Source organism: Microcebus murinus, chromosome 11 (assembly GCF_040939455.1).
Source record: "Microcebus murinus isolate Inina chromosome 11, M.murinus_Inina_mat1.0, whole genome shotgun sequence".
NCBI classification, from domain to species: domain Eukaryota; kingdom Metazoa; phylum Chordata; class Mammalia; order Primates; family Cheirogaleidae; genus Microcebus; species Microcebus murinus.
Window position 1 is genome coordinate 24227563 of NC_134114.1, and position 24019 is coordinate 24251581.

A 24019-nucleotide genomic window follows, 5' to 3' on the forward strand; every position below is an offset into this window, starting at 1 on the left:
CAGCAAATATATATTAGAGGTAGGTGGGGAACAGAAACAATTTCTAATATTAATTTTGGTTTTCTGGTCCTCCGCTGTTTTCTTGCACTCACCTGGTCTGCGAGAAAGCATGCCTGAGTCTACCTACAATTTTTGCTCATTCCCATTTTTGTTATTTGGACACATAGTCCATGTTTTAGTACATATAATATCTTCAAGTACTAGATTCTCAAAATAGCTTCCAGACCATTCTTTTTTACTTCATTCATATTTTTCTTTTTCCTATTCTTCAGACCCAGAAACTGAAGGATCCTGGGCCTGTCTTGATGTGCATTTCTCTCATCTGTAAAATTGAAGGCTGAATGAGGTAATCCCTGGGGAGGTCCCTTCTAAGTCCTTACCTTCTATAATTTATATGGGAACACCTCTCTCTTCCCCTGAAATCCCAGCATAGACAATGGAAAGCCTGGCTTCCCAGAAGCCACCGTGTGCCCTCAAATGCAGCTTTCATGGCCCTTAACACATATTATTGTTGCTGTTCATCATCTCTTTCTCCTGTGGACCACAGCCTCCTCAGGACTTTTCATCTTTTCTTCTCCAGCCAAGTAAGCTCTTACCTCAGGGCCTTTGCACTTGCTGTTCTCTCTGCCTAGAACAACCTACCCCCAGATATTCTTGTGGCTCGGTGGCTCACTTCATTCAGATCTCTTCTCAGAGATGCCTTTCCTACTCACCTTGTAACTCCCTCTCTCACTGTCCCCTGGCACTACATCTGAAGTTATCTTCAGAATACTAACCACCATCTGATGTTGTGGTATTTTGCATTTGTTTACTAGCTGGCCATTATCAGAATACAGGCTTCATGAAGCTTTGTAAGGACGTTGCCTGTTTTGTTTAGGATCCAGCACATGATAGGCACTCAAGGAACATTTGTTGAATGAATGAATAGTAGACATTTAATCAACCTCGGTTTTCTTTGAAAATGTGAGCATTTTCTAGAAGTCAGAAGAACAATCCAGCCCAGAGCGTAGGAAGATTAGATGAAGGTTGAGGAACTTGGAACTTAGCAGAGGTCAGAGTGGGAGGACGTCTAGACTCCAGGACAGGTGGAAGGGGGAGCTAATACATGACAATCTGGGCATGGTCTAGAGAACCTCAGGACCTTTCATACCCCCAGCCAGGATTTAGTCACTGAATTTTGGGTGACCCTGGGCCTGAGGCAGATGATTAGTTCCATTTAGCTAAGTGTTTCTCAACCTTTTTTTATTATTATCCTCCTACCTCCACCTGGAGAAAAATTAAATTTAGCTTCTAACATGAGAAATGACATACTAAGGAATAAGATTTTGTTAGGAGGATTGAGCTTTGGCAGGTGGCAGGGGGGAGATGTCTGATAACCATTATAATATCTGACTTTTTTTTGCCTCCCCCAGAGCTAATTTTCACTCTCTTGTGAGTAATATTGGCTCTACTGAGAATGCATGACTTAGCTGCAGAGGGGATCTAAGAAAGTTGGTAGATTCTAACACCATATCAATGCATTATCTCAGGAACAGAAGCATTTTATTTTGAATGCTAAGGCTGTCAGCTTCAAGCTAATCAAAATTAATTTAAATTATCATGGCTATTTGCTTGAGATGGGAAACTAATTGGAGAATTATATGTGATAGACAACAGTGGAGTGGAGTTGCAGTAAACCTCCTTGTCCACAAATTCAGTTCACTGTTGAAATGGATTGATCTTCAGGATGGGAAGTTTTTAGATCTCTGCACAGACCAGCCATTGAGGGATATCAGTATTTTTAACTGCAGATTTCTCTTCTCTGTCTTCTCTGCTCACTGGAGTGTTTCATTGGATGTTGTGGAAGAACCACAGTTTTCATAGTATTATAAAATCATCTATCGTTTCCTATGCCCTGAGTCATCTCAAAGCATTGCAAGTGGATGGGAATACCTCCACTTGCGCTGTTTATACAAAATCTCAGGAAATGAGTTGATTTTCATTTCAGGAATAAGGAACTGGAAGGATTACTGAAAAGTTCTCAATTATAGGTATGGAATTGGAAGGTTGTGTAGCCTATGAACACCTAATCATAAGTGTCTTGCAACAGCTTTTCTTCTTCTGAAAACTGCTTTCCTACCCTCCGTTTCTGGTCTGAGGGTGTTCTCCCTGCCCCCATGTTGCTATCTTGTGACCCCACCCCCTTGGCCAACACTGATTGGACTACAGATGGACAACTGACACAAGCAGAGCCAATCAGCTTTGTTCACCTCCAATGTGTTAGTGAACAGCTTTTGAGTTGCAAACAGTAGAAAACAACTCAAGGTAAAGTGCATTGTCATTTCAAGTGTTGTTTAGTTTTTTTCTCTTTTTGTTGAAGTATTTAAAATTTTATTGTGTAATTTACCATAAGCATGGTTAAAGTCTTTCAGATTGACAGAGAGAGCAACACAGCTGTCCAGGGTGGCCAAAACTAAGACCAGGAAAGCTGTGGGGAAGGCGGGGACACCCCCTCCCCAGTCTTGCACCTCTGGCCTCTACTGATCAACTTTATTTTATTTCTTGGCAGGATGACTTCACTACTCAGTATACACAGAAGGTAGAATATTGCCATCCAGAGCTCCTACTTCAAAAGTTGTAGTTTCTGCCACATACTGTAGACTCGGTCTCTTTCTCTGCGTCACAATACTCATACTCAGGGAAGAATTCTGATCGTCCCAGCTTGGGAGAGTTGCCCAGCTATGGACCACTCGGCAGGCTAGGGGTCTTATATTATGTGAATGTGGCTGCCAGGAACTTCTGTCAGTTCTGTTAAAAGGGTTGTAATAGACCTATTACACACTAATTTCCATTTATTTATGCATCTCCCCACTAGACTATGAATTCCTTCAGGGCAAGGAATTTGCTTGTTGATAGTATATTCTCAGTGGTTCTTAATAAATGTTCAATAAATACTTGCTTAATGAATGATTGATTGAATACAAATTGACACCAGGAAAAATATTTTCTACTATTACACTATCTTGCCCAAGATAATTATACTGTTTTTATACGTATGGAATCATCTGAACAGTGACTAACACCTTGAATAAGAGGCCATTACAATGTTATTAAGGTTTTGTAAATTTTTTTTTTTTAAAGAGCTGGGATCTTGCTCTGTTGCCCAGCCTTGAGTATAGTGGTGTGATCATAGCTCACTGCAGCCTTGAACTCCTGGGCTCAAGCAATCTTCCTGCCTCAGCTTCCAGAGTAGCTGGGACTACAGGTGTGAACCACCATGACCGACTGAATTTTCTTTTCTTTTCTTTTCTTTTCTTTTCTTTTCTTTTCTTTTCTTTTCTTTTCTTTTCTTTTCTTTTCTTTTCTTTTCTTTTCTTTTCTTTTCTTTTCTTTTCTTTCTTTCTTTCTTTCTTTCTTTCTTTCTTTCTTTCTTTCTTTCTTTCTTTCTTTCTTTCTTCTCAGGCTGGTCTCAAACTCCTGGCCTCAAGAGATCCTCCCCCTTCAGCCTCCAAAACTGCTGGGATTATAGGCAGGAGCCACCATGCCTGGCCCAGGTTTTGTAAATTATTGAAGATCTATGACGTGGTAGACGCTGTGCTGGGGTAGTGAATATATTGATGAATAAGATGCTCTCAGGGTATTTAAAGACCTCTGTGTTGAGTAGGAGAGACGTTAGAGATCATTTAATAAGAAAGCTTAACTTTCTCATTTTATAGATGTGGAAAAGGAGACTCATGAAGGTTGTTAGGCCTGATGGAAAATGTTTTGATTTTTTCATTAGATTTTAATATGTATGCATGTGAAGTTATTTTTCAGTGAGAGCTATTACTTAATTTGGCCAAAGGAGGCATTCAGTCTTTGTACATATAAGGATTATCTTTTTTTTTTTTTTGATCTTGCCTTTCTTTTAATAGCCATGTGATTATGTAGATGCTATTTGCTAAGCTTTTGATTTATTTGGAACCAATTAATAGCTGGCACTCAAGTTCTTTGGAAACTCAAAGTACACTATATTGGAAATTGCCTTTAATAAGGTCATTTATTACTGACATGGCTTCTGACACCTCTCCTGTGCATTATTATTCCTTGTTAAGTCACTTCCTAAGAAGCTGGAGAATGTTTTCCACCTTAGATGGCACAGTTTATATTGACTTTCTCTAGGAGAAAGTGAAGTTTGGAGAAGAGAGTGAAAGGGATCATTTTTCTATGTTTACGGAGAATGGAGGTGAAAATTTTCTTTGGGGGAGAAGGCGAGTTGGCGTGCAATTCAATTAACTTTTCACTGGGGACCGAGTCTGTGCCAGGAACTGTGCAGAATTCAGAGGGGTGAGGCTCCAGCTCTGGTAGGAAGGCCACCTGCCTCCGCTGGCCTTGCTGGCTGGTGACCACAAGCAACGTGCTAAAGAACAAGTGACGGAGGGGCCAGGGCTGCTCACTGAGAGGTTTGGAGAAATGTTTCTTTGGAGGGGAGGGCTTTGGGTTGCCCTAAAAATAGGTAGGTGTCAACAGCTTACCAGAGGAAAAGGAGAGAGGAGACTAAAAACTGTAGGATGCCAAGGGGCAGGATTCGCTCAGAATCTACATGGTAAAGATGGAACCAGGGCTGAGCTGATGAATGGCTTTGCCCTAGAGCGGAGCTGGGCCGTCTCTGGTGTGGGTTGGTTCCCCTCAGTAGCATGGTCAGGACGTGTTTCTGGAATGAAGAGCCCTCCTGTGTGCGCAGCTGGGCTGACTGAGGCACATAGACATAGATTTTCACTTCTGAAGAGTATAAGCTTTTAAGTGTGTCCAGACCCTGTACAGCCTTCAGCGGGTCCTGTCTCGCAGCCTCCTGGGTGAAGGTGACTGTGCTGGCATATTGATGGGGGTTGTTCTGGCAAAAGTCGTCTCATTTCCCTGCTGATCAGGGAAACTTCCTGGAGCAGGTCAGTGTTCCAGAGCCTTCTGTCTGGGAGAATGGAACGTGGTCACGCACGCGTGTGTGTGTGCACGCGTGTACAAGCACCGGCTGGGGGGAGCCCCACTGGGGGTATGTGGAGAGGCATGAGGGTCTGGGCTTGTGCTCGCTGTCTGAAAAGTAAACGTGGGCCCTCTGTAACCCCGTGTGTGCTAAGTCGGGAAGCTCACTGTCGCGACTGGACCTTTTTGTTTTTTCCTCTTCCTCTCCCAGGTGTGAATGAGCCCACGAGAGGACGCGCTGCCACTGCTGGAGGAATCCCCCATTTCCATGTCCTTTGTGTGGGCCCTGCTGTGAAATGAACCCAGCAAGGATTTGTTGGACACTTCCTTCCTTCCCTTGTTGAGCACTTCGGAGCCATTGTTCCCCTGTTGTTCCAATTGGGTCCTGTCTTCCTCTTGCCAAGGCAAACAGCTCAGTCTCCAGTAGGTGTCCCTAGGCTCATCTGTCAGCCTGAACATGAACATAAGCAAAGCTGATGACAGCCAGGGTTCCCAAGGGACGTGGGGCCCTGCGGGGCCCAGCCCCCAGGAGCAGGACCTCTCATGATGCTGGCGTCTGGGAGTGAGCACCATGCCCATCACCCAGGACAATGCCGTGCTGCACCTGCCCCTCCTGTACCGGTGGCTGCAGAACAGCCTGCAGGAGGGCGGGGACGGGCCGGAGCAGCGGCTGTGCCAGGCGGCCATCCAGAAGCTGCAGGAGTACATCCAGCTGAACTTCTCGGTGGACGAGAGTGCAGTCCCGCCTGACCACAGCCCCCCAGAAATGGAGATCTGCACTGTGTACCTCACCAAGGAGCTAGGGGACACAGAGACTGTGGGCCTTAGTTTTGGGAACATCCCTGTTTTCGGGGACTATGGTGAAAAGCGCAGAGGGGGCAAGAAGAGGAAAACCCACCCGGGCCCCGTGCTGGACGTGGGCTGCATCTGGGTGACGGAGCTGCGGAAGAACAGCCCGGCGGGGAAGAGCGGGAAGGTCCGGCTGAGGGATGAGATCCTCTCCCTGAACGGGCAGCTGATGGTCGGAGTCGATGTCAGCGGGGCCAGGTAAGTGGGGGCGTGACGGCTGGCATGGGGGCAGGACATGGGGCCCCGGTGGATCACCGATGTCTGGTGCCGGATCTGCAGCTACAGAGGGTTATGAGCCCTGCTGGTAAGAAGCTGATGGTGTCTGTCCTATGAAGGGAAAATATACTAAGTTGAAGTTCTGTGGTATTTATTTTTTCGTTTTTGCTTCCTTCTCTCTTAGGGGACTCAGAGTCTGAGTATTTCCCTTTTCCCTGAAACTTGGGGTAGAAGGAAAAGAAACAGTACATGAAATAAGAATATACAAAATGGCGCATTTAGACCCTCTCATCCATTTAATCCAGCAACTCGCCTCCAACTGGAGCACCAAAGTTCGAGTCTTGGTTGTGTTTCCATCTGTGTGTCCCACATTACTTTAGTCACAGCAGCCATGGGGCTCCTAGACTCTCAGTCCAGAAGCCCCATCCTGGAAGATGCACTTCAGTCTCATCTGAGTGTTTATGGACTATTCTTGAGCAGTTTTCTGTTTCCCAGCCATATGGCCACCCACCATGGTAATAAGTTAAGATTGGATTATTTTGTTGTTTCCCAGGTAAACTAGGGAATAAGACCCCAGGGATTCCCAGACCACCCGCAGCTTCAGTGATTCACTAGAAGTACTCACGAGCTCAGAAAAACTGTCATATTTATAGTTTCAGTTCCTTATAGTGAAAGGATACAGATTAAAATCAGCAAAGGTAACAGGTGCAGAGAGTGGAGTCCTGGAGGGACCAGGTGCAAGCTTCTAGTTGTCCCTCCCAATGCAGTTGTGTAGACAGTGCTCACTTCTGCTAATAAGGGTGTTTGACAGCATATGGTGGGTGTTGCCAACCAGCAAAGCTCACCTGAGCCTTGGTTTCCAGGGTTTTTATTGGGAATCAGTCACATGAGCATAGTGAAGTCCCTGTATGGCTGACCTTAGTTACTCAGTGTCCAGTCCTCAGAGGTCAAACTAATGCCACATGACCTAAGGCTCCCACCTAAATCACACTGTTAGCATAAACTCTCTGGCCTGGCCAAATACTCCCAGGGATACAAAGACACTGTTTTCAGGCAGGATATCCCAAGGGTTTAGATGTTACCTCCCAGGAGCTATAAGGGCCAGTCCTTTCTTTGGGAGGCTCATGGGCTGAATCCCCCAAACCTGCTGAGATGACCCTTCACTGCATACCAGGGATTTAATGATGGGTATATATGAAAGAGACTGCGAAAGAGAATTGGAGGATATTCTGAGTGAGATGCATACATTTTATCAAGCTTTCAGGAGCTCCTGTGAGTAGGGCTCCTGTGTCCTAGAAGGAGAGGGTCATAGAGAGAAGGGCGCCTTGAGAAACACGGTGACCTTTGGGTGAGGGGACAGCTAACCCGAAAAGACCGTGCAGGGAGAGCATCAGAGCAGAAATACCTTGACCTTAATCGTCACTATCCCTCTAGTGTCCTACCAGAGCTTCCTGCCAGTGGAAACCAGCCAGAAGCTGGAAAAAGGGAGCCCATCAATGTGTCATTTTTTTGGGGGGTGGGGGGCAAAGTGCAGAGGGGAGAAGGGTCGAGATTGAACGTGGAGGTCAGTAAGTCATCGGGCACATACGATGTGGTTTGAGTATAAATGAAACAGTACATGGAAAGGATGGAGCACAGCGCTGGCTAGCCGGTGTGTGTACTTACTCAAGACACTGTCACCAGTATTTCCTTTGGGTTTGCTCTTCAACCGCAGAGATGCTCTTAGCTAATGGCTGGGTGCCCAACTGGCCGTTACTGGGAGAGGCTGCTCATTTTCAGGGAGGGATGTTAGAGAGAAATGATTGCAGAGATGAGAGATTGTTCTCAGAAAAGGAGCAAGGCTGACCACCACCTTGCTCAAGATGCTACAAGGTTAGAAGTGGGGACTGTCACGGAGCTTGTGGCAGTCCTCTCAAAGCAGTCCCTGAGAGCCCATACCATTTGCAGCTGTCTGGTTTGCAGGGAGCTGATTTGGATGGAGAAATAGAGGAAGGGAAGGAGGGACATCCAGCGGGAGAGCACAGTGTCAGGAACTCTGGCTCCGGAGCAGAAACTGGGGTTGCCTCCCTGGGTCACCTCACCAGCTGGTTGACCTTGGGAAAATTATACCTCTTAGCCTCAGATTCCCTGTGTGTGAAGTAGGAATGATAAGACCATTGATCCAATGAGTAAATGATGAAATATTAATAGCACATATAAAGGGCTTAGCACTATGTCTAGTAAATAGTGCTCTATAAGCATTAATATCATAATTACTACTATATGTGGACAGTGTTTGGGAAGACTGGGAATTTCTTATCCTGGGGGTTCCTAGAGTCTTTAGGACCTTAGAGAAGATCTTCCCATACTAGAGAAATTTTCTCTTCTCCATTCAAGAAGCTCTTCTCTTATCCTGCTTCCCTTATCCTGCATAAGGCTATGAAGTCTTTAGAAGGCAAAGTTTTCTTGCCCAGGCTCTGAAAACTTCTCGAACCCTGGGATGAGATGGCTTCCAGCTACCCTTGGAGGATGCATTGATGTTTTAATTTACTTGTTGGGTGGAGGATAGGATGATGCCCAGTTTTGCAAAGAAAGAAGATACAGAAGAATAGAAAGGTGATGGGCCTCGGGTCATGACAGGAGGTAGAACATGGGATTAGACTCCTTCATGGAAGCTCTGAAGGGATGATGGAGGGGGCAGTGGACTGGGTCTGGAATTCCGGGTTCTCTTTGAGACCCTGGGTAAATGTCTGGGATGGTGGCCTGGGGGTGGAGGGGGATTAGCTGTAGCTGCCTATGCTAAAATATCATGGGTGAATTTCAGAAACACATTTTAAAAATCCATCTGGGCTACTGTTGTTCCAGAAGCCCACAGAGGCTTCTGCATTGCATTCCCCATTGCGTTCCTGCAATGCCACAGCGATAACTGGCGGAGCCATGGTTCAGTCCCCCCTCTTCCAATCCCACCTGGGTGCCCATTCCAGGGCACCACTCCCAGTCTGGGTGCTCAGAAAGAGCTATCTGGATGTCTGTGGCCTGTTGTTATCTGGGCTGAAATAGCTGAAACTCAGGGGAGCTCAAGAAATAGGATTGGCGAGAAAAGGTCAAGGAATAGACTTGTAGGAACCATAGTTGTTATCCCTGTGTTATCCATAATTGTTCCACAACATACCAAGATTTGTTTTAATCAGGTGTGTTAAGAGATGCAGACATGGACATGGCTTTCATGAAAGAAAAGCTTATACTCATAGGCCCCTAGAAACAGGAGGCCCAGCACACCATGGGGGGCCACTGGGCGGTGAGGAAGTGGGGTGCAGGGGAAGGGAGAGCCTGGCCCTGAGCCTCTATCAAGGTTTTTGTGGGAAGCAGCGGGTGAGGCAGGGTAGACACGCTGAGTAAGCTTAGGACTGGGTAGTTGGAATAATTTCAGGAAACTCTGGACTGTAGGGGTGGCCTAGAGCTGTCCAGTACCTGGCCCTAGAGGATTTAAGGCAGGGGAAATACTAGCTTGGTGTGCGAGAGTTTGTTAAAGGAGACGGTTGAGTGTGATTCCAGATGGGTTAGTTTGTATATCAAAGATCCACGCACCCCTGAGTTGTTTGCTGTCTCCAGGAATTAGCTACTGGGGGGTGGGGGGGAGACAGTCTATCCAGGATCAAGGCTCCAAATGCGTGAGCATCAAGAATATCGAAAAAAAGAAAATATAGTGAACACACTGGGTTTATGGAAGCTTTTGACCGCTGAGGAGGTAAAATTTTGTTTAGTATTAATAGTAAACAATCCTGACTCTGAAGCTCCCTTCTAAAGTGACGAGTGTGCTGGGTGATGAAGGCCAGGTGAGGGAGGCTGTGCCCTGAAGCCACTGAGAGGTCGTGGTGGGGGAAGGCGATGGCCAGGACTACTGCTTGGTCTTCACGAAAGAGAGCGTGACATGGATTCAGGTAGTGAGTCGAGGAATCCTGGAGTCCTGCACTCCCATTGCCTCATGGCAAACAGGAAGTTAACAAGACAGAAGAGACTAGCTTGAGTGTTCAAGGTTCTCTCCCTCGTTCTCTTGAATTATGATGAGAAGTACCATTTATTGAGCAGTTGCTGCCACAGTGGACATCTGCCAGCCCTTGTCTCATTTAATACCTACCACAGCTCCACACAGGACAGCTCTACATAGATGAGCAACACTGGCCGTACATACCTTGCCCAAGACCACCCGAGTCAGATCCAGAACCAGAGTTGAACCTGGTTCTCTCTGGCTCCACAGTCTGTGTTTCTAACCACTGTACTGCACTACCTCAGCGTCTGCCTCAGGGCTGTACTTTGGTCCTTGTGGCATGGTCTGGTGCCTGGTTTCAAGGGTGGTTTACAGCTTCACCAAATACCTCCTCAGTATCACCACAGACACCAGGAGAGAAAATGACTAGAACAAACTGTAAGACTTCCTTCCACCTATCCAAACTGACAAGGAAAACAGAAGCACCCTGCCTCAGCTTAGAAAGAGAAACCCACTTTTAATATAGAATCCCTTTGGCAAACGTACATCTAGCCAGAGCTTTAGGGCTACAAGTGCTTTGAGGTGTAGGTGGTAGGGAGCTGAAAGTGTCTGAATGTTCTCAAGATGTTCCTTTGCACTCTTTGTAATGAACAGCTTCCTTCAACATTACATTTTTCCACCTACCGATGTGTGTGTGTGTGGGGGGTGGCCCTAAAAAGTGGTAAGGAGGAATTAGGGTTCTGCAGAGACCCCAGTGTACCTTGCTGTCTCTCAGCAAATGGCTCCCTCAGTTGACAATTGCCTATTCACACTCCTTTGTAAGCAACAGAACTTACCTGCCACTGTGGCAGACCATCCATACCAGCGCATACAGTGATAATATGCGGTACTCTCTTGCACAGTCTGTTCTGCTCCTTTTCTTGAGTTTGATTTTGAATCCAAAACTCGCTTACACGATGTTATGGGTTGAATTATGTACCCCTGAAGTTCAGGTGTTGAAGTCCTAACCCCTTGGACACCAGAATATAACCTTATTTAGGGTCATTGCAGATGCAATGCAATTATGATGAGAAGTACATCTCATCATAGTTAGTTACATCTGCAATGTACATAAGGTCATATTGCATTAAGGTCGGCCCCTACATCAGCATGACTGATGTCCCTATAAAAAAGGCAAATTTGGACACACACACACACACACACACACACACACACAAGGGTAATGCCATGTGAAGACTGGAATTATGCTGCTGCAAGCCAAGGAACTAGCAGAAGCTATAAGGGAGGCCTGAAACAGATCCTTACCTGGTGCCTCAAGGGAGCTCGGCCCTTCCAACACCTTGATTCTAGCCTCTAGAACTGTGAGACAATAAATTTATGTTACTGAAGCCACTCTATTTGTGGTACTTTGTTATGGTAGCCCTAGAAAACTAACACAGGTGATATTTTGACCCTGCCTCCTTACGGCAAGTCAATTTTTCAGATGATTTCCTCCCTGACACAAGTAATTCTGGAGACGTTAGAGCCCTGTAGATGTTTTTGGAAGAGGACACTCTGAGAATCACATGTGTGTTAAGTGTGGGAGGAGCAGGTGCAAAATGTGGAAGATGAGGTCATGGTTTGCTTAATTCAAAAATTAGGGTCAATTTGGAATATTCGTCCCTGGAGAAAGAACAGAAAATTCATAGCCATAGATTTGAGAGGCCTTCTGCATCCCAGATCCAATTTGGAACGGTGACTGCCCCAGAATTACAGACCCGTTCCAGCCTTCCCCCTGGCTGGTCCTCCTGGCTGGTCTGCAGTTTGCTTCTCGGCTCACTGTGTCACTCATTCTTTCACGTGGTAACAGCTTCATCCTGGTGGGAACTTCTAGAGAACTTTCTGGGATGGGGAGGTGTTAGTCATGTTTGATGTCACGTGTCCCATCTTGCAAGCATAGCTGATAACACGTGGAGGGAAGTTTTTGTTTGTGAGCTCTAATCACATCCACTCTGGAGATGACGGGATTCTTCTGGAATATTCCATCTACTTGTGTTTACTGCAGGGAGAACTGGGAAGGATTTTAGATTAGTTCCTACAAGGAATACTTTGTAACTCCAGTCCCTCCCTAGTTTTCTATAAGTAAACCAGATCTGTTCCCTGAGGACAGATTGTTCCAAACTGGTAACAAAATATGGAATTAATTAAAACAAAACCCACACACCAAAACAGAAACAAATATCCTTTTCTGAAAAGTAAAAGGGCCCACGTTTCACTTAAAACGTATTTTTTTCAGAATGTGAACTTTGGACATTTTTATACATTAATAAACATGAGCAGAGCATAGTGCAAAGAACATGGGCCTCGGGGAGAGGCGGCTCTGGCGTCCAGACCTGCTCACTGGCCGGGAGACTGTGGCAAGTTCTCTCTGCCACAGGAGGTTGATGCTGGTTCCCTAACAGGGCTGCTTAGTGGCTGAGAGAAGATGATTTACTTGATGTACTAAATACGGCATCTGGCAGTCAGAGGTAGCTATTAACACCCCACCCGGTCAGCTTCGGGAGACCTGAACACGCAGCACAGCATGCAAGTAGGAAAAGGCCTTTGAGTTTGAGGGAGAGAGAAGAGCCTCAGATTCTGCCACTTCACTCAGCAGGAAAGACAAAGAAAAATCTTTGGCCCAGCAACTGGAGTGATATTCAGATACTGAGCAGGCGGTATGGCAGGGGCACCCAACCAATTGGAAAGGATGCCAGTGCATCCAGGAACAGGGGCCCAGCGCCCACACCTTTGAGCTCCCGGAGTGTGACAAGGCTGTGCATAGTCCCAGGAGAGGGGTCAGGGCTGGCAGGAGGGGACAAGGGCTCAGGGCGACTGGCCAGCTGTGTACGGGAGCATTTCATACTGTGAGAGCCTGAACATCAGCCCTGGCCAGAAGTAACCTTCAGCACAGCACCCCCTTCCTGGAAATTGTGTGTAAAATTAAATTTAGGGATGTTACAAGCTTAGACTCTGGTTACCCATGGCAACCTTGAGTTTTCTCTGGATTATAGCAGATTTTAAACAGAGTATCAAGAGGCTGCTAGAAGGTGTTACTTGGAGAAATGACTGCAGGTAGTGATGTAGGTAGGAGACAGTGGAGAGGAAGAGTTTCCAATTATAGCTTTGTAATGTAGTCTCTGGGGCCATTCAGCACGAGAGTCCTGCCTACCTGGATATGCCCAAAGGCGCCTGACCCTATGTACAGGACTGTATATATAGTACCAGGTCGTCATCAGGATGACCTAGAGACATTAAGGAAAGGTTAAATTATACTCAGCTTGCTGTTTAAGAAGCCAGAGAAGCGTGTAATACACTTTAGAAAGATTTCCATTACAGAAGGTTAAAAGGAAAACAAGTTTCAGCATTTAAAATTCAATTATGTGGAAAACTCACCATGTGGAACAGCCCATTCCCCAAGGACGAAATTTAAACGAAGCATTGCGGGACCACTCATTCGTGCCCCACTTCATCTTTCCAGCCCCTTTCCCCACCTTTCACTGGTTTCTGGAAGGTATCCCAGGGTTCATCCGAGTTTTATTTTCTCGTTGTACCAGAGAGGAAACTGAGGCTCCAGGAGGTGGTTTCTTGGGGTCAAGTATCCTTTTAGAGAAGAGCGAGAACTAGAATTCATACCCTCTGACTCAAATTCTAGAACTTTTCTTTCAACACTGCAAGTAGTAACTAATGAAATTAGGATAGGTTTTTTTTTTTTTGCAGTTTATTGTTTATAGTAAAAACAAATAGAAAATCAAGTTTCTCCTACATGTCCTGTAAATGGATGGTCATTACATCTAGAACCTCCCATCTCAACGAGAGTTTAGCTTATAGCCCCTTCTTAAGAGGGTGATGATGCCCATTGGCGTGGTCAGCTCTTCAGATGCCACCGGGCAAGGCTGTGGAGGATCCCAGGGCTGTCGCCTGCCATCTTGTGGTTGAAATCGGGCACAGCCAGAGAAAGTGCCGGGAGCTTCAGTCTAGCGTCTTACGCATGGGCGGTGTGTGTTTCACAGCTGTGCCGTTAGGCTGTTTTCAGCCTCTGGCGCTCTCTCTAGAATGGCAACGTCTGAGCCATCATCCCCAGGCGGAAAGTTGCCAGCCCTCCTCTGCCTGGATTCTCATGTGGTTCCCTAGGAGGTCCCCCACCTCACCCCCACAGCACCCCCTCCTAACACAACTGGAGCCCTGGCCCTTAGGTACCTGCTAGAACATGAGCCGCTGACCTGAGACACCCACCCATGCCAAGCTCTGGGTGCTGGACGTGGGAGGCAGTTATCCTTCCTCAGTCTCTCCAACTCAAGCCTTCTGGAATCAGAAACCTTTTAAGGGGAAATGGGAGTAGCAGGACAGTTTCCAACACTACCACGGCCAGTGGGCAAGGGGGTGGTCTCTTTTAGAAAGCTGGCAACTTTGGCACGCCCTCAGTCTCAGCCTGCAGAGCGTTCCCTAAAGCCACTTACAGAGCAGCTTTTCAGGGTCCATTTGTTTTTATGTGGCAACAGAGTCCATAAAAGGAGTGACTTTCCATTATTTAAAGGGGATTGAGGTTTCAGAGTTAGATCCAGAGATGCTCTTTAATTTTATCCCAGTGCCCCACTTTTCCTCTGGTCCCCGAATCAGCGACATTAAGAATGGGGTCAGAAAAAAAAAAAAAGAATGGGGTCAGTGCAGCCACTGCAGGATAACGAACTACAGCCGTGGAAGATGGAAAACCCAAACACCCTGCTTAAGACAACTGCATTTAAACTTCTAGCATTACTTTGGGGAATTGTCATGGTAATTGTAAACCATAAAGAGCAAAAAGATAAAAGCATCGTTGTGGGATTACAGTGTTACTGGTCTGACTTCATACCCTTCTGCTTATGGGCAACCCTGGGCCATGACAGGAATCTTGACTTCTACTTTATTTTTTATGTCCTGGTATTAAATGATTAGAAGCATTTTTAATCTCTGCATTTTGTACACCAAATGACCTCAAATGACTCTCATGCTTTTTCCCCCCCACAAGGCTTTGCATTCCAAGCTTTGGCACCTGTTTCAGCCCTTGTCCCTGTCTTAGTTGCATCTGAAGTGGAGACAGGTGACCAAGCACACTGCTTGGCTCAGCTGTTCGCAATGAACTTCACTTTTGTTCCACCTGTGTTTGCCAAGCACAGAAATGAAAAGATGTGTGCTCCCGTCCTTTGGGGTTCAACTCTGGTTGGCTGCCTCCTAGAGGGCAATGAAACCTGATATTTTAAGGACCCAAATAGATATCCCTTTTGTAGAATGTAAAATAAAACATAGGTTTTAAATAGTTATATAGGTTTCTTCATGGGATTCTTCTTTGAAATGTGATCTTCCTCCAAAGATTTTGAGGATGTGAGTTTAACTATATTTACTTATTCATTTTAAATTTAATTTTATCTATTTATTTATTGGAGACTGAGTCTCACTGTGTTGCCTGGGCTAGAGTGCTGTGGTGTCAGCCTAGCTCACAGCAGCCTCAAACTCCTGGGCTCAAGTGATGCTCCTGCCTCAGCCTCCCAAGTAGCTGGGACTACAGGCATGCGCCACCATGCCCAGCTAATTTTTTCCATATATTTTTAGTTGGCCAATTAATTACTTTCTATTTTTAGTAGGGATGGGGTCTTGCTCTTGCTCAGATTGGTCTCGAACTCCTGAGCTCAAAAGATCCGCCCTCCTCGGCCTCCCAGAGTGCTAGGATTATAGGTGTGAGCCACCATGCCCGGGGCAAACTGTATTTAAAATGTCTGTGGAGCTGTGACTGCTACTAGTGGCCTTTTGGATGCCTCGGCCTGACAATGCCAAACCGTATGGAGCAACACACAGAGGCGAGAGTGTCCAGTTTCTCTTATCTTTGAGTCACAGAAACGGATGCAAGGACCGCAGGCATGGTCTGATAGCTGACTCATCCCACAGGTCCCTTGTTCAGGGCTCTTTCTTCACCAAAGAAAGGATGATTCTACCGTGTGTGATGTCTCTTGGACTGGAACTTAGTTATTTCCTTTTGTGGAGGGGGATGGGGACAGAGGACTGGTGGGCTATTTCCATAGCTGAAGTACAAGTTTACTCAGCCCTTAGGCTGGACTATAAGGTTAGTCAGTTTAAATGGGGCTTGGATTTATTAAGAAACTTTTGACCTTGGGAACCACAGATGTACTTTCATAAATATCCCTGAAGGAGGCCTGAACTATTATAGGGGGCAGGCAAAGGAAAATGGGTGCCGTTAAAAATTCAAGCTCTGTTAAGTGTGGCTCTGTCAAATTGCATGGCGAGTCTGAATGTTTTGCCTTGACTCGAGGGTTTTATTTAGTCCGGATATCCGTTCCTTTGACGCTCTCGTCTGACACAGCAGAGTGGGCAGAGAGGACTGAAATGGCAGTCACCTGAAAATAGTTCATGCTCTAGAATGGCGGTCAGCAAAGTGGGAAGCCCAAGATCCACGGGGTAAGGGGAAAAATTATTAGCATCCCAAGATATTTTATCTTAAAAAAAAAAAAGAATTTGAGCTTGACTAATATTTTAGATATGGATTGACACTGTCATCCTCACTCAGTCTGTATGTCAGAGCGTCCCATTTCCTGGGTGGTCCCTGACATAGCCTGAGGGAAGAGGGGAAAATCCCCAAAGGCCCCTTCACTGGTTAATCCACTTTTGACATGTCAAGGAACTGGAGTTTATATAGGCTCATTCAGTAAAGTAGGTTTTTAGACTAAATTTTTACATTGTAACTAAATTAACCTTTATCAAATGTGCAGATACGTTAAAGAAATTCTTTGGGGGGAAAAGAAGATTAAAAATAATACGATGAATGCAGGTGTAAGCAAACAAGAAAATGGCTAGGTTAACACTTCTCTTGCTACTAGTATATGCTTATTATGAGGCAAAACAATGACAATCTATTCAGATTGACAAGAAGTCAGACAAAAATAAAATTCAAAGCTATCAAGAGACTGTGGAGACAAAATTTACAACCACCAGCATTAAAGAAAAATCTCACCTTAAGCACAGATTGTGCCTTGAGACAATACTTGATATGTGGTTGTCATAATTAGCAAGACATCTAAGACTTAAATATTCATAATAGGAATACAAATAGTTTTAAATGTTTTAGCAATGTTTAAAATTATGCAATATTAAATCTAGTCCAGAATTTTAGTAAACTGAATATTTAAGAGTCTAGTTTAAGCATTTTTTTTTTACTTAATTGCTTAAGGCAAAAAGCTATATACCATCAAGAAAACACTCAATCTTCCCAATGTGGTAAAATAGCTAAAATAATGCATGAAAAACAATATAGCTACAAAAATAAAGTGCATGATTTTGTCAGCAAATTCTGCGGAAGATGCACAGAAACAATGCTGAAATTTTAAAGAAATAGTATGCAATGTAGGAAGTTTGCTATGCAGTTGGACAAAAGTACTGCTGTTCCTTACATATTCCAGTTAATGACATTTGCTTGATTCTGTTTCAGTGATGAAATAGATCTACTTATTTGTAAGTCACTGAAGGTACCAAAGATAACAGAAAAGATATTTTTTTCAAAAGTTAATGACTTCATTAATTAGTTAAAATAGTGCTTTATGGGAAAATTATATAAAGTAACAGCTGCTTTAACTGAAATAAAAAAGAATTCTGGATATCCCAATTACACTGATTTGATTTTTTTTTTTTTTTTTTTTTTTTTTTTTTTTTTGAGACAGAGTCTCGCTTTCTTGCCTAGGCTAGAGTGAGTGCCGTGGCGTCAGCCTAGCTCACAGCAACCTCAAACTCCTGGGCTCAAGCAATTCTCCTGCCTCAGCCTCCCGAGTAGCTGGGACTACAGGCACGAGCCACCATGCCCGGCTGATTTTTATATTATATATATTAGTTGGCCAATTAATTTCTTTCTATTTTTATGGTAGAGACGGGGTCTCGCTCAGGCTGGTTTTGAACTCCTGACCTTGAGCAATCCGCCCGCCTCGGCCTCCCAGAGTGCTAGGATTACAGGCGTGAGCCACCTCGCCTGGCCACACTGATTTGATTTTTATAAATTATATGAATGTATCAAATCATCACATGTGCCCCCCCCAATTTTTTTTTTTTTTTTTTTTTGAGACAGAGTCTCGCTTGTTGCCCAGGCTAGAGTGAGTGCCGTGGCGTCAGCCTAGCTCACAGCAACCTCAAACTCCTGGGCTCAAGCAATCCTGCTGCCTCAGCCTCCCAAGTAGCTGGGACTACAGGCATGCGCCACCATGCCCGGCTAATTTTATATATATATTAGTTGGCCAATTAATTTCTTTCTATTTATAGTAGAGACGGGGTCTCACTCTTGCTCAGGCTGGTTTCGAACTCCTGACCTCGAGCAATCCGCCCGCCTCAGCCTCCCAGAGTGCTAGGATTACAGACGTGAGCCACCGCGCCCGGCTTGCCCCCCAAATTTTTAAAAAATAAAATGTATGAATACAAATTTTTTAAAAAAGAATTCAAGATGGCTACAAAAATAGACCAGAACATAAAATGGATTCACCCCATTGGTCCTAGGCAAGTTACTAATGCAGCAAAGAAGCTAAAGACAAAAGTACCGAAAGTGCTAAAGAATGTCATCCGTATCGTTAATTTTATGAAACAACAACTTAAAACTAGTAGAATTTTTACCATTTTGTGATGATGAAAATAGTTTACTATATAGAGGTCTGATGTTTATCTCGAGGCAAAGCACTTAATAGAATAATCAAACTTAAAGGTGACCGTGCATTTTTGTCTTCTACAAAAAGACAAGAGTTTCAAATTTGCGGACCTGATTAATGAAAACAAGTACAGTAGCTCTCAGTGGTGTGCTTCCTGAAGGCTATTTTGGCAAAGACACATAACCTGTCTCTCCAGGGTAAAGATGATGTTGTAACAACAAATAAGAAGGTAATTACTTTTTTTAAAAAAGCTATGCTCAACAAAGGGCATTTTCAAAATGGATTTTTGGAAATGTTTGCATTGTTACATGACTTTTCTTTCTTTTTTTTCCTACAAAAATGATTTTTGCCAACATAATCTTGCATGTGCATATTTAAAATCTTGAGAACAAAATTTTGTATTTTTAAATATTTTAAAGAATTTTAGAGAATGTATGTGTTAAAAACTATTAAAAATATAGTACCTTTCAATGAGTTTGCAAGAAAAACTTGACAAAGTTAATGCCAAATTTCAACCAAAACCTTTGCACAAGTGGTGAATAGGATTGGAAAATGACCATTATGATTGATTAACACTGCCATGTGAGTTGTATTTAACTCATGCTAGTTTTGAGCCCAGGGCCTGATGAAGCATATGTAACTCAGATGTCTCTTCACCTGGGGACCCAACAGAACTATTTTTCAAGTTGCATTACTCATGCACAGAAAGCAATAAAAAATAACAAATTTTTCATTAAATTAGAAAGGATCATTTTGTTTTGGAAGTTTTTATTCTATTTTCCTAGTAAGACACCATGGCCCCAAAGAAAAAAACTTTTTTTCTAATGTGGCAGTCAATGTGTTAAATGCTGCCACAAACATATTTTTTGCATTAAAATCTATATATCCTTGTGAGATATCTTCAGCTCTGGCAGCTGTTAAAACCAATATCCATTTATTATGAACTTTAAACCACACTTCTGAATGATCACATCCCAAACTGTTAAACCAAGTTTTTGAAAACCTTGAAGTATATTTAACTACATAGCTCTTCCTAAAAATTATATTCATTTTATATTATTATTATATTTTTAATAAAGGTAAAAAAGATTTTAAAATATTAAGCACCTTAGGTTAAGCATATCTTTTTAAAATACCTTTTCCATATGTATGTATTATGATGTATAAAATGTATTCATACAACAGTACATGTATGCATTAAATGAACACACATATATTAGAGATGCCTGCTCAAATTTGTTTTTTTTAACTGAGGGACATGAGAAATCAAATTTTGAAAGTAATATTACTGAATCAAACTGGGTGTTTGCCTGTGTGCATCAGAAAGCCAAACACTGAAGCACTGTTTTTTTGTTTTTTTGTTGTTTTTTTTGAGACAGAGTCTCGCTTTCTTGCCTAGGCTAGAGTGAGTGCCATGGCATCAGCCTAGCTCACAGCAACCTCAAACTCCTGGGCTCAAGCAATCCTACTGCCTCAGCCTCCCGAGTTGCTGGGACTACAGGCACGAGCCACCATGCCCTGCTAATTTTTTATATATATATATTAGTTGGCCAATTGATTTCTTTCTATTTTTATAGTAGAGACGGGGTCTCGCTCAGGCTGGGTTTGAACTCCTGACCTTGAGCAATCCGCCCACCTTGGCCTCCCAGAGTGCTAGGATTACAAGCGTGAGCCACCGCGCCGGCCAAGCACTGGGTTTTTATGGAGAGAAAAGTTGATTGCAAGGCTGCCAAGCAAGGAGATAGGGAACTGCTCAAATCTGCCTCCCCGGGGCTGAGGGTGGGGCGGGTTTTATAGTCAAAGGGTTATGGGGCATGGCCTGATTGGATCTGGCAGCGAGGTGATGCCAGGAGGTGTGATCTGACTGGATCCTGCCACGGGATGACACCAGAGCTTCATCTGATCAGATCCTAGATCACGCCATGTGGTGTCTGCTTCTTAATTCAGTCCCATTCCTTGGTCTCAGAATTTAGATTCTGCCCCTGGCTGTACACTTGGCTGTACACTTGGTTTATCTGAGCATGCTCAAGTTATGTGACTTAACCCTGGAGATCCAGGGCAACTGAAAAACAATTCGCCAGTTTATTACACAAAAACAAAGTTAAACCAGATTGGGCCTGTTCTGCAGTTATAGCAGTTGTGTCACAAGTATAGCCTGCCCTGCTAAGGAAGATGTCTCATTTGAGATTGACAGGATCTAGAATGTCTCTTATCAACCCTGTGCCTATCTCCATCCTCAACGGGCCTCTGCAGAGGACTGGTTTTCCTCATTCTCTGCAAACTTGATCTTCTTCTACTCCCTCACCCCCAGTTAGTTCCTTCTCTCTTGTTCTGTAGTTCCGACCGTTGAGTTCCCAAGAAGAGGAGTCAGTGTGTTCTGGCCAGTCACCCCAGCAAGCACAGACTCGGTGGCTCCTCTCCTCTTGCTTCTCTTGCTAACTGTTTGCTCCCTGGATCAGTTGGCTCATTCTCTATTTATTCATTTCAGAGCAATGTATTTCTGAAGCTATTATATACTTAATTCCTCAGGTACTCAGTCCCTCCTCCCCCTACACTAATTTTTATTTATTTCAACGGCAACATTAAAACAGCATTTGAAAGAAAAGAATAACTTATGTTTCAACTACACTAATTCTCTGTTAATTTCATTTCTCTATGTTAAGATCTAATCTGTGGCCATGTGCATACAGCTCTATTACACTAACTCAACAGATACAATTTTTCTACTTCCATTTAATCTATGCTCATCTGATATATTAGTGTATATATTTTTTCAGACTTTCTTAATTCTTTTCATTGGAAAGTAATGCGTGCACATGGTGAAACATTCAAATAGAACAGAAAGGCAGTGAGTGAGAAATTTTCTCAATTCAGACCCCCATTCTCTTGTCACTACCACCCCCCGCACCCCAGAGCCTCACTCTGTTACCAACTTTTTTGAGTCTCTTGCCAAGAATTCTCTAAGCATATACAAATGCTCTTTGTTAGCTTCTCTTTTACACAATAGGGACACACTATTCACACTGTTCTGAATCTTAACCTTGTTTTTTTTTTTAACTTAAAACCTATCTTAAGATTGTTTCAAACCAGAAGAACATGTCACTTTGTCACTCATTCTTTTTAACAGCTATAGAATACTCCACTGGTAGTTTCTAATGTGATTTATTTAATCAGTCACCAATTGGTGGTGTTTTCATTGTACAGTCTTTTTTGCTTTTTCAACAATTCTGCAATAAATTTTATGTTCATATGTCTTTGTGTACATGTCCAAGTGTATGTGGAGGATAAATCCCTGGAAGTGGGATCCTCAAATCACATTTTAAATATGTTACTCCTATTATAAATTGATTTCCTTAAGAGATTACACTAATTTGTATCAATTGACAATGACAGTATACAAAGGTGCTGTTTTCCTCACAGCTTCACCAACCTAATAAGAATACTTTAAAGATATTGAATCACACCACAGGAAGAATTCTGTATTATCCTTTTCCACTTCACACATTGAAACATGTTCCTCCTTATTAAGTAGTCTTGACAGGTCTAATCATCAGTGATAATTTAGGTAGACACGTTCTTTATGTCACTGCCAGTTTTTCAGTGTCATACCTAACACTGTATTTAAAATGCTTGTGACCATTACTTCTTTTCCTTTTGAACCACCCTCTTAGGAAAAATGTCTTGGAATGAAGGTATTATGTCAAAGGATATTTTTGCCAAATTGCTTTTCACAAGTTTTCTTACCAAATGACACTCCTACCAATAATGTATGAGTGCCATAGTATCAGGAGCATTTCCAGATTGGGTACTATCATTTAAATTTACCTTTACTTAATAGAAATATGACTTTCTTTTATAGTTTTAATTTGTACTTATTTGATCGGGAGTTTGGCCATTTCCCCCTAGTTTCTTGCTTTTATATCTATTTCATTTTATTTGTCATCTAAAAGACCTGTTCATGTCTTTTGTCCATTACCTGTTGGGGTCTTAAATCTTCAGCATTGGAGATGCATTTAGATGTTATAGATGTTAATCTTCTTCCCTATATGGTTAAAATTCTCCTTAATCTTTTTAAAGTTATTACTGTATAGAAGTTTTAACTGTTTGTGAGTTTAAGGATTTTTTTTTTCTTTTTACGATTCTTTTCACTGCCTCAGATTTTAGGATGTTGCCATTTTCCCACAGACTTGAAACTCTCTTCTACCAATTTTAATGATGATATTTTTAAATTTGCCTTTATAATTTAAATTTTAATTCAACTGTCATTTATTTTGATGTTTGGTAGAAAATTTACATCTAATTTTTTTGTAAATTGCTGCTATCTAATTACTGAAACACCATTTATTAATAATTAATTTTTCTCAGTTATTTTATGAGGCTTGATTTATATGTGTACATACACACATTTCTATTTCTGGGTGTTCTATTTTTGTTCTTCTGATCTGTATGTCTTTTTTATGCTCATCACACAGTATCTTGATTGTATTATAACATCTGGTAGTTCTAGTTCCCTCTTCCATCTCATTGCTGAAATTTTCCCCAATATTCTTTGACATTCTTACCCATTAACATTTCCAAATTATCCTAAGTCATATTGTTGGGTTTCTTAGGCCATCCTTAAGGCACGCCATCTTTCCCAGCATGGTGCATCCTTCTAGACCAGCTCAAGCCCCCCATGAAACCTTTCCTCCTCCTCCTCCTGCAAATATCTCTGACCTGCATGCCCACATAATCGTGTTCATGGGAGTAGTAAGCAGGATTCTAAAATGGTCCCCAAGATCCTACACCCCCCACCAGGTCCGTGTCCTGTATAATCCTCATGACTGTGAACATTTTACTCTCATGACAAGGCTATATTATAAAGCATAGTTGAATCGAAGAGAGGGAGATTATCCAGGTGGGCCTAACCTAATCACATGAGCCCTTTAAAGCAGAGAATTTTCTCTGGCAGGTAGAAGGGGCAGTCAGAGAAATGGAAAGATGCAACCTCTAGGAGCTCAGAGCACTTCCCCGCTAAAGAAATGATGATCCAAAGTTGGAGTCAGTTACTTATATATTGGATGGGACAATGAGTAGTAAACTGTCAACATGTGACAAGGCACATGGCTTGGACTAGGGCAGTTAATTGGGTAGCAAAGTAGCTAGGAAGATGAAGATTAGTTTAACAAGGCTTGTTTTTACAGAATTCCTTTGACCTCAACTTTCTCATCCTTGATGATAAGGATGTTGTATCTTACTAATACAGGGAGGGCATTTTTCACATGGGAATTTCATCTTCTGCTTTTAAGAAATAGCAGGAAGGTCAGAGTGATCTTTTTGCACCTCCTGTTTTCAAGTGACTTTAACTTCAATAAACAAC

General features: G+C 43.2%; 1 protein-coding gene across 3 annotated transcripts in view; it reads left to right on the forward strand.

The window, feature by feature from the left end:
• The window catches only part of PDZD2 (PDZ domain containing 2), a 369690-nt gene that overhangs the window by 119949 nt on the left and 225722 nt on the right, over nucleotides 1–24019 (forward strand). For all 3 annotated transcript variants that reach the window (XM_012738435.3, XM_076007958.1, XM_012738438.3), the window contains exon 2: nucleotides 5150–5985. In XM_012738435.3, the coding sequence (XP_012593889.2) occupies nucleotides 5510–5985 (476 nt within the window). In that variant the 5' untranslated portion in view covers nucleotides 5150–5509. The remainder of the gene's footprint in view (nucleotides 1–5149; nucleotides 5986–24019) is intronic.